The following is a 12,888-nucleotide window of genomic DNA, read 5'->3' on the forward strand; positions in this document are numbered from 1 at the left end:
GAATAATGTATGAAAAAGAAAACATCCCAGGATCTAAAGATTTCCCTAGAAGTTTGCCACTGGCTCTTGCCGAATATTGGGGTTGCCGAACACCATGGGTGACTAGTCTTAATTCTATTGCACGCTTCTTTCTACCACCACCTTACATTTATTATCTCTTTATCTCGCTCCTAAAAGTTATTTCTCATTCCTGCATTCTCCTCTTGCCATTGGTTTGCTCTCTTTCTTCTTCTTTGGCCATTTGCTTCCTTTCTTTCGTCATGGATCTGATTGTGATGATCAAAAATAATTTCCTGTCTCCAAAAATGAATGCTGTTACCCACCACCCACAACCACGAGTACAGATTAAGCATCTGCATGGTAATAAGACACTTCAAATTCCATGTTTGCAACATGCGACCACTTGACATCCCATATTAGAGACATACATAGAATATGCCTGGAAACCTAGCAGGATATTCCACTTCCTGTGTTTCGCTATACATAAAAAAGTGCAATGTTTATTATAGCTTGCCCACATGCGTTCTGGCTTATGAACTTTGGTAATTTGTATTCATCTGTTCTATTCTGTGATGTCATTTCCATGAAACTTTGAACATGTTTGTGCCTCACTGTATACCTGCGACTACAAACGTATGAATTATAATGTTGTAATCTTTGGTCAGTTGCATATCCTCGTGTGCCCAACATAGCAGGGGTATTTGTAGAATGTATATATTCACCTTCAAAGCATCTCTTGGCCCAATTGGCATACGAAAAATGTTTATTATCAAATTTAATGGTACTCATTATATCAACCTTGGAAGGAAGAAAGGTTGAGTAGATCAACTACAATTTGAACCTGTAACCGTAGGACCAAGCATAGAACCCTGTAGTGCTTGTTGACCTTGAAGCATGGACTGGTGGTGTTATGCACTTTGTCCAAAAACATTATATCAGTGCTTAATTTGAGCCGGTGCTTTCCGATGCTCAGCACGGGCACTTAATTGGTTTCTGGTGCTAGGCACCAGCACTTAATTGTCATTACCACACTTATTGCACTCTGCTACATAGTGGCACTGCTCATCTAATGAGCAGAACAACTGTTGTTTATGAATACAATATACCTTAGAAAATTCTAATGCCTGCCTCCCCAGCCATTGCTTTAGTTTGGGGACCCGGATTAACCTGACCTGTCGCACTTCACTTGCAGGCAAGAGAGGTGGTTAGGAGTTGTTTTGGTACCGCCATTAGCAGAGATGAGGGGACATTGGAGGTGCAAGCTGCAGTGGCCCCCAGGCACTTATTGTACAAATGTAACGCTGCTTATATTCCCATGAGAATGGTGTGTCTTGGGAGCGTGCATTCGAAGCGCTGCATTCTCAGCTATCACAACGTCATACGCACGTCATACGCAGAGAACGTCAACATACCTTGCCATCTTTCCCCGGCTTTCCAGCCTCGCCAGCTTTACCCTGTTGAAAAAAAAAATGACGGAAGAGCGAATTATTGAACCTGCCACCGTGAATTCCTCGCGGCTTTTTTGTAACCCATCCTAGGCGCTCTGTGACAGCCTGGGAATAGTACCACTACCGGGATCAAAACATCAAAGAGCTCCAGGGGCTTTTTTTAGTCTGCTTTTCTGCTGAGAAGGGGATAATTACAGCCAGAGTGTTACTTCCTCCCGCGGTATTCAGCGGGAGTCTGGAGAGGAGGAAATAACACTGGTGTCAACCTCGAACATATGTGTTTGGATAGTGATAGCCTTGAAGAAGAAGGGGCAAAGAAAACACGTCGGTGGCAGCTATTTGCCCTAGCCCAGTTTACCCCAGTTGCACGGGGAGACAGAAACAAAACATGGCCAATGGAAAAATAAACCTAGCACCATTCGATAGGGGCGTTGCTTATTTTACGCTGGCACTCTATGCACATTAATAAAATGTAATTATAAGCACTTACAGGTTGTCCAGTTAGACCAGGCACACCGGGGTTTCCTGGGGGTCCAGAGGGGCCTGGGGGCCCTGGCACACCTGGCGGGCCTTGGACCCCCGCTTGCCCCTGTTCACCCTAGAATTCACGAAAAGAACAAGGAATATTAAAAAAAGGTCACATTGCTCACGGTCACTGCTAAGGTACACACCTGTTACAACGCACACGCAGCACACAATGAACCAAGCACCACAGGTTTAGGAAATGGGGAATGACAGAGGCTTCACAGACAAACACTTTAACATGCCCTGCTCTACATATTTATTGTAACAAAATTAGGAAGTCACAAGACTGGAGCACCCTAGCTGACCTTTAGCTTCTCTTGAAAGACCAAAGGTGAGAAGTCAGATCTAACATCCAAACCTTAATGGCCAACGGGGCCTGTTTTTGAATGAGCCAATAGCGCCCTGAATCCTGTTTGGTGGCATGTGCTCCACGAGGATTCTGTTTACCGGCATCATTATTTATGGGATGTGTATGTGAATAACGTGTCTATGAGAATACGCAAAATCTTACTTTGAGATCATAAGCAGTAAAGCAAGGAGAAGTGGCTTGTAGTACGATATGTCAAATGAACTGTGTTGTTAATGGACCAGTGTTTAATGGGCACAGAGTATTAACGGATTTAGATGACACCATCTCAATTATAAGTAGCTGCACTGCATTCACTCCATCCTGCTGCCCCGTTGTACCTAGTCTCATAGGTAAGTAAAGGAGTCCTGCTCTAAAGGGGGCAGTGTTTCGGATCTCCCCCTGCAGAATTATTGCGTTATTACATGCTCAAGGGTAGCAATCCTTACCTGCCACCTTGCTACCTACCCTAGCCTGGTAGAAGAGGTGTGGCGCTGCGGCCGGGGTGCCTGACTCCAGACCACGGGGTTCACGGTTCGATCCCTGGCGCCGGCGGCAGGTGAGCCCAGCACCATGTGACTCTGGGCAATAGCTTGCTTAACCTCTCCGGAGGTAGCTATGCGCTTTACAAATGCTGGTATCTCATTTCATTTCCCGCATCCCTGCCTGAAACAGGCGCCCGGGGCTGGCCAGTGGGATGGAAATGGCGTCTAGGTACTACCTGGCCTCTGCGCTGTCTGGGGGAGCTCACCTCAAGCCAGCTACGGGCAGGCAGTCAAAAGCTGCTTGTAGCCAACATATGCTGCTGGTATTAGTCTGGAATAGCAGACTAATTAAGACCAATTAAAGCTGGTGCTTGATTTCACTTCCAAGCCACAGTAAGCCTGGTTTCCAAAAGAAAAACCGAGAATCTCAGGGGGGCTTTGTTTCATTCCACCAAGAGTGGGAGGAGTCGTTATCGTTCCCATCTCTTCTCTGTATCTACTGATAGCCAAGGCTAGTGAGTCCTTCCAGTAGCCCAACCACCCCATTAAACAATCAGCCCTTTCCCTGAGTTTGGCAAAATTCCTACAGTGGAGTATCTCATCATCTGGCCTGGTGGGACAAGAACCAAATGGTCCCAAAACCCACCAGCCTTAAAAATGGAGAATGCGCAGACAGCGTTTACTGACCGGCTGCCATATGAATTACTGTTCGACTCAAACCCTTGTATGAGCTCAACAACTACAGAGATTCTTCTACAATAGTTAACGTGGATTCCAGCTCAAGTGCTTTCATATTTGTCCCTAAACCTCATTTCATTGGCATGACGCATGATATATTCTTAAAATAAGCCGAATACTGCGTAACATATGCACGCTATTCTGAGCCACCAGTTGTTCTAGCTTTATTGCAGCAGCATTTCTCTGATGATGAGAGACAGAGAAGCCAGTTGGGGCACTTGTTAAGTTCAGATGAATTGTCCAGACATTTTTTACAGGTTTAATGTACATGCCAGCCTGACTGTTAGCCTCGCTAATAGTTGACGGCTTGCAATTGAATACAAAGCTACTGCGCATCGACCGGCAGCGACATGAAGAAAGCCATAACAGCACATGTACAATAGTATATGTTTCATTTTTTTGAGATACTATTTCAGTAATAATAGAGCAACTGTGTAAAAATGATTCTAATCAACTATTGCTTAAAATACTTTAAGACAGTAATATAGAGCCCAACTGAAGGTCTTCAACCAATAGATTAGCACTTTACATGTAAACTCCGCCCTAAGTCGCCCCTCATTGTGAGCATCCTTTTTATTCCAATGGTGATGCTGCGGGGAGTTACAGCCCCTTCAGAATGACAAGATCTGCAGTAACTGTGATCTCATGTCTCACCGCCAGACTCTCCTCCTGCCATTAGCAGATGGATTCCCCGGGTGAAGTTCTGGTGAAAAATGAGAAAGCACTGAGTGTATGAGACAAAGAATGGACAATTACCGTAGTAATTTATCATTCTTCAGTGGAACCTAAGGGCGTCAACTGTAATCCTCCTTTAACTCCACCCAAGGATTTACTGGTACTCCTGGTATTGAAACTCTGTGGGTAACTGGGGGGCAACACAGCTTTCAGAGGATACACATAACGAGGTCCTAAGTTTAAATGTAACGATCATCCAAGACTCTAGAATTGTTACCATAAACTACAGCACTCATCATTTGAGTCAAATACATCAAATGGCTACAATGAAACACAAAATAGCTGCACACACACATGACATAAATAACCCTCCTATGATCTCTATCACCCTTCCAAGCAGATTAATAAATAGGTGTAAAAGCGGGTGAGAAGGAGGGGTCTACCTGGTAGATGCGTCTTTTTATGACCGAAGGTTGAGCCACCCGCACAGCATTGAGAAGCGGCAACAACTGAAGAGGTTGGCCAAAGCAGATGTTCACAAGGCAAGGGGGAATAGTTGCATGGAAGAGGAGGTCAGCAGAGTACCAAAAGTCAGAGAAGGCAGGCAAGTATGAAAATTGAAAAAGAGAAAACAGAGGAAAAAAGAAATAGTTTCATAAGGACAGAGAACAGTTGGGAGGCAAAGTTGGAGCACGAAATAGATGGAACATTAATGGAAATCTCTGATTTCTCTGGAATTTACTTTGTCATAGCATTTAACTGTGAACTTTTTGTTTAAATGCTGGTAGTCTTAAATTTCGATGCGATTGTAATGTATTATTACTAAGCCATCTACAAGGTTCCTGAATACATTACCTTCAATGAACTAAAATGCTAGCCGGTCAATGTGAAAATCTATCTATCTATCTATCTATCTATCTATCTATCTATCTATCTATCTATCTATCTATCTATCTATCTATCTATCTATCTATCTATCTATCTATCTATCTATCTATCTATCTATCTATCTATCTATCTATCTATCTATCTATCTATCTATCTATCTATCTAACTATCTGTCTGTATGTCTGTCTGTCTGTCACACTAGTAACACACTTACCCCATAACTGACTACGTATCTTTCTGTCATGAACTATCAATTACTTTATATTTAGTAGTAAATCTATTCAATTTAATAGTGTCTGGCCAGTGGCCAATCTAAAGTGTTAAATTGATTGATTGATCACTTTTAGGCTCTCTCATTAAGTATTTGCTAAGGTTTTGTTTAAAAAGATATTAGATATAGCTCACTGACCCTTTTAACAACATACTTGTGCATCATACAACTACAGAGCTTCAGTTAAATCTTTCTAACTTTTTTATGGGGTAAACACCTACTGAATTTTAATGGTTTTGCGACTTTCTGCAGCTTATACCTTTGATTGTTTAGTTTGAAAAAATATAATTTTTGAGGGCCTAATTTATGGAATTTTGGGGTAGGGCAGCTCAGCAAGGCACCTTGAAAGGGCAGGAATGCAATGCATTTATGCAATATGATGCATTCCTATCCTTTCATCCTGCGCTGGCACCATTTTGGCAGCCTAGCGCCAACATAGGCACCCTTGCGCCTTAGTGCAAGAGTGCCAACGTTGTATGCAGGATTTTTTGTGTGCAGGAAGGGGCACCTTTCTGCACAAAAAGCAATCCTAATAGGCGTTTTCTTCTTTCTATGTGTGCTGCAGAATGCACCAGAATTCGCCTTGACTAAAACAAGGTGTGATTCATTTTTATAAAATGAAACAATCTAACAGTCATTAAATACGGATTCCCAGAATGCAGTTCTTTTTAGGGAAATCTAAACTGATACTTCTTATTTACAACATTTGTTAGGAAAAAGAAAGTAAAAACGATTGATTTTACCACCCTAGAAAAGGTAAATAGGATTAATGATATTATTGATGAATGCATTTCCAAATGTATGGTGTGTTCTGTAACATTAAAATGGTTTTAAGCAATGCTTTGGGTGCGGATGTTTAATTTGTAAATATTCCCAATTTAAAATTGTGTGAGTGAGGTAGTGCAATCATGCCGACAGCTCAGTTAATGTCGCCATTAATGCAATGTTGTTATGGTCTGCCTTAGCAGGGGGAGGCGGAGTTAGAAATGTTTCTGAATTCTTCTTATGGAAACAGCACAGAACAACCCAAACAATCCACCCACCTAGGAAAAAACAAGGTCGACAAACTTAACAGAAGTGGGAATTTCATTTTGACAACCCCTCTCTTTTTATGGCATGCTGGTGAGCCTATAGATTGGTCTATCCAGTTTGCTTTGAGCCGCTTTGAGTCGTCGGCAGATAGTTTAGTCTCCTGGAGGACACACATGTCGCTTTTTAGCTTGGATAGGTACTCTATGACCTTCCTTCTTTTGACCGGGTGGTTGAGTCCTTTAACATTGAAGGAGACTACTTTGATATTGGCTAGGAGCTGATCTTGTTGGGTGTGTGTCATCCTATGTGTTGAGTGTCGCGCTTGGTTCGTGTTACTCTGTGTGTGCTGGTTTGTATTAGCGCAAGGTTGCATGACCTTTTTGTCCTTACTGTGCCCCCTCCTTTGTGGCGGTGTGGCCTGTCCAAGCTGTTTGTTGGTTGTTTGTGTTCACTCCCAAGTAGTGGGTAGGTGATGCAGAAAAGGAAAGTGAAGAATAGATTAGTAGATGTAGGAAGCCCATATAGCTGTACCCGGTGTCCAAAACCACGCCTCCCCCCTCCCCTCGCTGCTTGCTGAGTGGGTGTGCGACAGCAAAGTTCCCTGCCCCATTTCCCCCAAGGCACAGTGTTGAGTTCTTCCCAAGTTCTGTCGTGACGCGCCCTGTAAACAAATCGGCATAACATAAAGGATATATGTGAGACTTTCTCAGTTCTCCTTTGTGTGCTCGTCCGGTTCCTCGCATCTAGTGGTAGGTACGTTGTGCGGTAGATCTGTTGTGAGGTAGCTTGGTTGGCTATGTATAAACCTAGCGCAGATGCGTCAAGAGGTAGAAGGAATGAGGTAGATCGGTAGAGAGGTAGCACTGTTCGTTAGGATCCTAAGTATGATAGACGCTTCCTTTAGCCTTCACTCCGACTTCTCCGCATTGTCTGGTGATGCACTTCTTTTAGCAGCTCCTAGGTTCTGGGCCTCCATGTCCTCTGTTGGAGGGCCTTGGATGTACTTCCTTACGTCGTTTGGGTCGTCGAAAGACAGTGTTCTCTATTTGTCAGAGATTTTGAATCTTGCTGGGCCCGCAAAGCTGAAGGTGATGTTGTTTCTGCGTAGCGTGTCTCTCAGTGATAGGAAACCCTTCCTGGTTTCCACTGTTTGTCTCGAAAAGTCCTGTATGAGGATAATTTTCCTGCTTTCCCATCTCAGGTTCGGGTTTTTCAGAGCAAAAGCGAAGATCGCCTCTGTATGATTTGATCTCAGCGGACTGCATATTATTGGCCGTGGTCCTTTGCCCTGTGGTGGTTTCAAAGCTAGCACTCTGTAGGCCTTGTCTATTTCAAATTGTCTATCGAATTTGAGGCCAGTTAGTTGCGGTATTATTTCTTCAAGCAGGGTTGTGCAGGCACCGGCTTTGTCCTCTGCGCCCTCGGGGATGCTAAGGATGCGGATGTTTCCTCTCCTTGCTTGATCCTCCTGCTCTGCCAGCTGTTTTTGGAGGGCTTTTGAGATCTTGGTGTTCTCTGCTAGCGATTTGTTGCTTTTTAGCGTTACGTCCTCAATGTCGCTGATGCGTTTTTCTGCTGCCTCTATCCTGGTGTTCGTGTTGTGTAGGTCGGCTCTTATTGATGCTAGTTCGAGCTGCATGTTGTCGATGGTTCCTTTTGTTGACTTGGCCACCTCGTATCCTTCATTCACCCTCTTTAGGATCATGTCCAGGGTTGTTTCGTTCCTTTGTTTCAGGGGTGATTCTGGTGTGTCTTTCCTATGCTTTTTGGTGTCATTGGAGGGTTTCCCTGCCTGTCCCGCCATAGTGTCTAGGCCTCTTCTTGATTGGAAACAGCCTAGTCTGCCCTCCTTTTGGAGCGAGGTTAGGGTCTTGTTTGGTTCACCTCTTGGGGTTGAGATTGTGTGGTGGGTTCTATACCTGCTGGGTTCTCTGATACTCCTTGTCCTCGTCTTTTCTTTTGCACCTGCCAGCTCCTCAAATGTGGCGCACCTACTTGTGTGTTGTGATGCACCATGGCTGCCTGCTTCTTATTGTCCCTTATTGACCCCTTCCTTCTTCGTCCCCGCTCTTAATGCTCTTAATGTTCTGCTATGTTCTGGTCCCCCCGCCTTTACGGCGTAGTATGTTATGCATAGTGCTCCTAAGGCCTGATCGGATCCTTTGGTGGCCCCGTTGTGACCTCTGCCAGGCACTGTGGTTTGGTTTCTCTCGTACTTGAAGCCGTTAGATTATGTTTCCCCACGAGCTTCCTTTGGCTCTTCGTTTAATCCGTTATCGGCAGTTGCATGTCTGCGATGAGCCTGCTCTTTGTCACTAGTGGTCTTTTGCTTCCAATTGCGTTCAATTTTATTGCGTGTATTCGTTCTCATTTCGGAGGGGAGGTCTGGGCTCTATTGAGCTTCGTTTAGCCCATTTTCAGAAGTTGCATGGGCTGCGGTTGGGCCGGGTCTTTTGCGGGAGCTTGTGGACGTGTGCGCTCAATTTCCGTGGGGGGGGGGGGCCTTCCGTAGCCTTGTTGGTCGTTTTAAGGCCTGTGCGTTGTTTCCTCCTTTTCGTTTGAAGAGGATGTGTGAGCTTGCAAGATGGCCGCCCCCGGCGCTGCTTTCGGTTTTATTTTCCCCGTCTTGTGCTCACCCGGTTTCCCGTTATGGCTTGTGCACTCCCGGCTGTCTCTGCGGGTCCAGCAGGGCTCCTGTGGGTTTGCCTTGCTCAGCGCTTTCTCCGGGGGGGAGGATCAGCCTGTGTCCGCCCCCTATGCTTTGTGGTTGAGGGGGAGCGGAGCCATATAGGTGCGGCTGTTGCCGGTAAGATGGCGGCGCCCTTGGTTTGTTTATAGTTTCGCTTTCGCCTTGCATCGGATTTTCACAGTCTGTATGCCTGGCGTTCTTTTGTGTCGCCTGTTCTCTCTTTGTGGGTTGCGCTGGGCCGTATGTGTGGCTGTGGAGGTGGGAGGGTGCTGGCCGGGTCTTGTGGGTTGCGGGTCGCTCGCGGTCAGCACTCACCTCCTCTGCCTCCCGTCTACTCGATCGCCATCTTGGTTGGGCTGCGTCTTCCCGAACTTCGGGAGAGGAGATCGGCCCGTACTTCGTCTTCTTTTGCCTATGAGGACTCTTGGTGGGCTCTTCTTGTTCCCCAGGTCCTCCGACGTTGGAGGCTGTTCTTTGTTCTTGGATCGAACTCGTTTGGCTGAGCTTAATTCGCCGCTATGTGCATCGGGCTATGGAGACAACGGACCTAGGCACCCGTCCGCATTGCCGTCCAAGCCACGCCCCCCGGAGGTTTCCCTTCCAATGCTTTGTAATAACCATGTTATACTAGTTACATGTCTGATGTGGTTTAATTTCACTCTTGCATAAAACCATATGATGTTTTTAGGGGCTGCTATGGCAGAATCATTTGTTGTTTTGGCCCATGCCTCTGGAAACTGGGCTTGTCCCATTTCTCTGCCATAAAATGATGTGTTTGACATGGCTTGTTTGTTGCTACTGTTGACTTCCTAACGCTAAAGTCACTAGAAATTACTTATGCAGAAATGGGGTTTGACCCTTACTTCTCCTTTCGGTAACCTTCCCCCTGTAAATGGTCTCTTTGCTAGTAGGACTTCCATGGCTCTCATGATGTCTTTAGCCTTTTTCATTTGTTTACGTTAATCATAAGTGACACTGCCACATAGATTCTCCCCTGTGAATAGGGTATCAATGATATTGCCATGAACTTCAGGTTTGAATCATGACATCCATAGCCATGCTTGTCTTCTAAGTGTGGTGCCTCTGCACATTTGATAACTGCAGTGCCTGCAACATCTAGTGAAGATTTTAGTGTGTTGTAGATTGCTTTGTCTTCTTGTATCAATCCTCTACTATGTGATTGATCGCCCCTCCACTTTATTCCAACAGCATCTAGCCTTTTGCTATCTTTATCTGGGTACGGTCCAGGAGATGCTTGTGCATTCACTAATTTCCTGGCAATAGTCCCAATGAGTGAGCCAACAGGTACATTACCTCTATTAAACAGGGTCTTATAGAGATGGCTTGTAAGTTTTCTCCACCTTCGATGTCATTGCCTTTTATGACGCGGAGTCTTTACAGACCTCTTTTTTCTTTTAAAGTACACTACGTAGCATAAGAAGGTAAATATTTTTTTTATTGCATTCAGTGCAATGTCTCTAGAAAGAAAATGGTTTCCTCTTGTCCTTTCTCCAGCTGTATGCCAGAAGTATTAGCTGATGTACCTATGAGAGCAGGGACATCTGGTTTTTAACACTTTGTGACATGTAACTACATGAAAAACAGAATTTAAAGATGGCTACATGTACTTTGGCATTCTGAACTAATACTCAGTGTTATAATGAGCTATAAAAACTCGGCCTATGGTCAATTTCGAAAAGGGAAAAAAGGAGTTTTTTAATTACAGATGAAGTTTCTGGACTAAGTCACTAGGTTGGATCGAACAACTAGGTGGTGGAATAATGCACAGCATGCTAACCCAGACAAGAATCAAGCCGCAAAACCTTCTACGACCCTAACCCATCCGTGTCCCGCTGTGTTCCTTCAAAGTCCTCATTCATATCTTGCTAATAGAGGGGCAGATTTATGAGGCCCTTGCGCCTCTTTGTGCCACAATTACGTCACTTTATTGACGCAACGGCGGCGCAAACAATGCGCCCTATTTACAACGTGATGCATCTAGGAGATGCGTCACGTTGTAAAGCCCTGCGCCATAAGGAGGCGTTCCTGCGCAGGGGGGGCGTTCCTGCGCAGGAACGCCTCCTGAAAGTGGCTGAGTGAAATCTATGAGATTTCACTCAGTCACTTTCAGGCCAATGCTGCGTCAAAACCCTGCGCCTGCTTGAAGCAGGCGTAGGTCTTGACGCAGGATTGTGAAGATGGGGCACCCCCGAGCCTTGCTGGAGCTGCGTTGTGCTTGCGACGCAACCCCAGCAATGCGCCACCTTTCCGGCACAGATGCGTCACGCATCTGAGCCGTTTTTGCCCCATGGTGCGCCGCATTGTAAATGCGGCGCACCATGGGTGGCGGAGCTGTGGCGCACTGTGCCGCACATTAACTGGCGCATCCCTGGGGATGCGCCAGTTAACATAAATCTGCCCCAGAATGTCTGCAAGCTTTTATCAATATGGCTTTATATTTCCTGTATTGTGTTGTTCATTTAATCTACTATTTCAAATACACCAAGTCTAAAACCATCCCTAGTGTCTTTTCCAAACACTTGACTGGAAATCTGCCACTAAGCCATTTCTGCACGCCTGTACTGAGTGCAATGGTGTGGATCTTATATTAATGTGCATCAAAGGGTGAGGCTTGACCAATTTGCAGAGCAATGTTTGGATCAGGTGTATTTAGATGTGGTTGCAAAATACTGGTCACAGTTTGTAACCACTACATTATTTTGCGATCTGACCTATCTTTTAATAGGTCTGACTACTCAGTCTGAGGGGCAGTACCTTTTGAATGCGCTAGTTGGGGGCAGCAGCCCCAAACAGTGCAAGGAGGAACCGTGCATTCTGCTGTTATGTATCTAAGCTGCCAATGTTTACATGATATCCCACCTTTTCACTCCATACGCAGAAAACACTGAGAGAAACTTTGCTGTGAGGTGAGTGTGCGGTGAGTCCTCGTCCCACCTTAGCAGAAGGAACATGCCAGAGCACAGATTGTAACCAAACCCCTGCATCTACAGAGGAGCATTTCATGTGCTTTTTCGAAAGCATAACAATCCGATGAGGGTGCTTTGCAATATAAACACAGCTGACCTATCTATTATTGTATTGGGACTGAAATATAAGCTCCCTCTGCCATGTCACTCACAGAATGCCTGCCTTTGCCCTGGCTTCATACCGCGGCAGGATGCCGCTTTCTCACCGCCCTGCCCGGGGCCAGAAGCCATGTCTAATTGCCTAGAGAGCTCAAATACAAACAAGCCGAAAGCTCTTAAGCCCCTCTCTCCGGATGGAGTAGGTTACACGCCACAGTCCACCTTGTTTCTTTGTACAATGTGCTCATGCGTTTTAAAATAATGTCAGCCTGGGTTTGTTTTGTTTGTGCATGTTGTCCGCAGTCGGTAGGTCTATGCCGCTTTAATCTCCGCAATCCACGCTACCATAGTGGACGCTAGGGTGGTGCTGATTCGGCCAAATTATCAGGATGACTGAAATATATAATATGACGTGTGCTATGGATTAGAAGGGCCTCCTAACACCATGTGCTCCATGTTACTAGTTCACAATCCGGATAGTGTGGACGTGGCTGGATTCCGCTTGACTAATTAATTTAAATATTATTTGTGAGTGAAAAACCACAAACCACACAGCGCCAGATACATGGTATGGGTGCCACAGTCCTTTCCAGAATTTGAATTAAAGGGCTGTCTCACTCTTCGTGGATTCACTGACACATTGTCCTTTTTCTAGACTCCTCTCCTTCTAAAATGGATCTTGTTCTGTGGTTACTAACCATAGAC

General features: G+C 45.3%; 1 protein-coding gene across 1 annotated transcript in view; it reads right to left on the reverse strand.

Annotated features, from left to right (window-relative positions):
* The window catches only part of COL13A1 (collagen type XIII alpha 1 chain), a 368,078-nt gene that overhangs the window by 239,303 nt on the left and 115,887 nt on the right, over window positions 1-12,888 (reverse strand). The window contains exons 11-13 of the mRNA XM_086922128.1: window positions 4,661-4,726; window positions 1,939-2,046; window positions 1,413-1,454 (exon numbers count right to left, since the gene is read on the reverse strand). Of these exons, the coding sequence (XP_086778254.1) occupies window positions 1,413-1,454; window positions 1,939-2,046; window positions 4,661-4,726 (216 nt within the window). The remainder of the gene's footprint in view (window positions 1-1,412; window positions 1,455-1,938; window positions 2,047-4,660; window positions 4,727-12,888) is intronic.

Source organism: Lissotriton vulgaris, chromosome 5 (genome assembly GCF_964263255.1).
Source record: "Lissotriton vulgaris chromosome 5, aLisVul1.2, whole genome shotgun sequence".
NCBI classification, from domain to species: Eukaryota; Metazoa; Chordata; class Amphibia; order Caudata; family Salamandridae; genus Lissotriton; species Lissotriton vulgaris.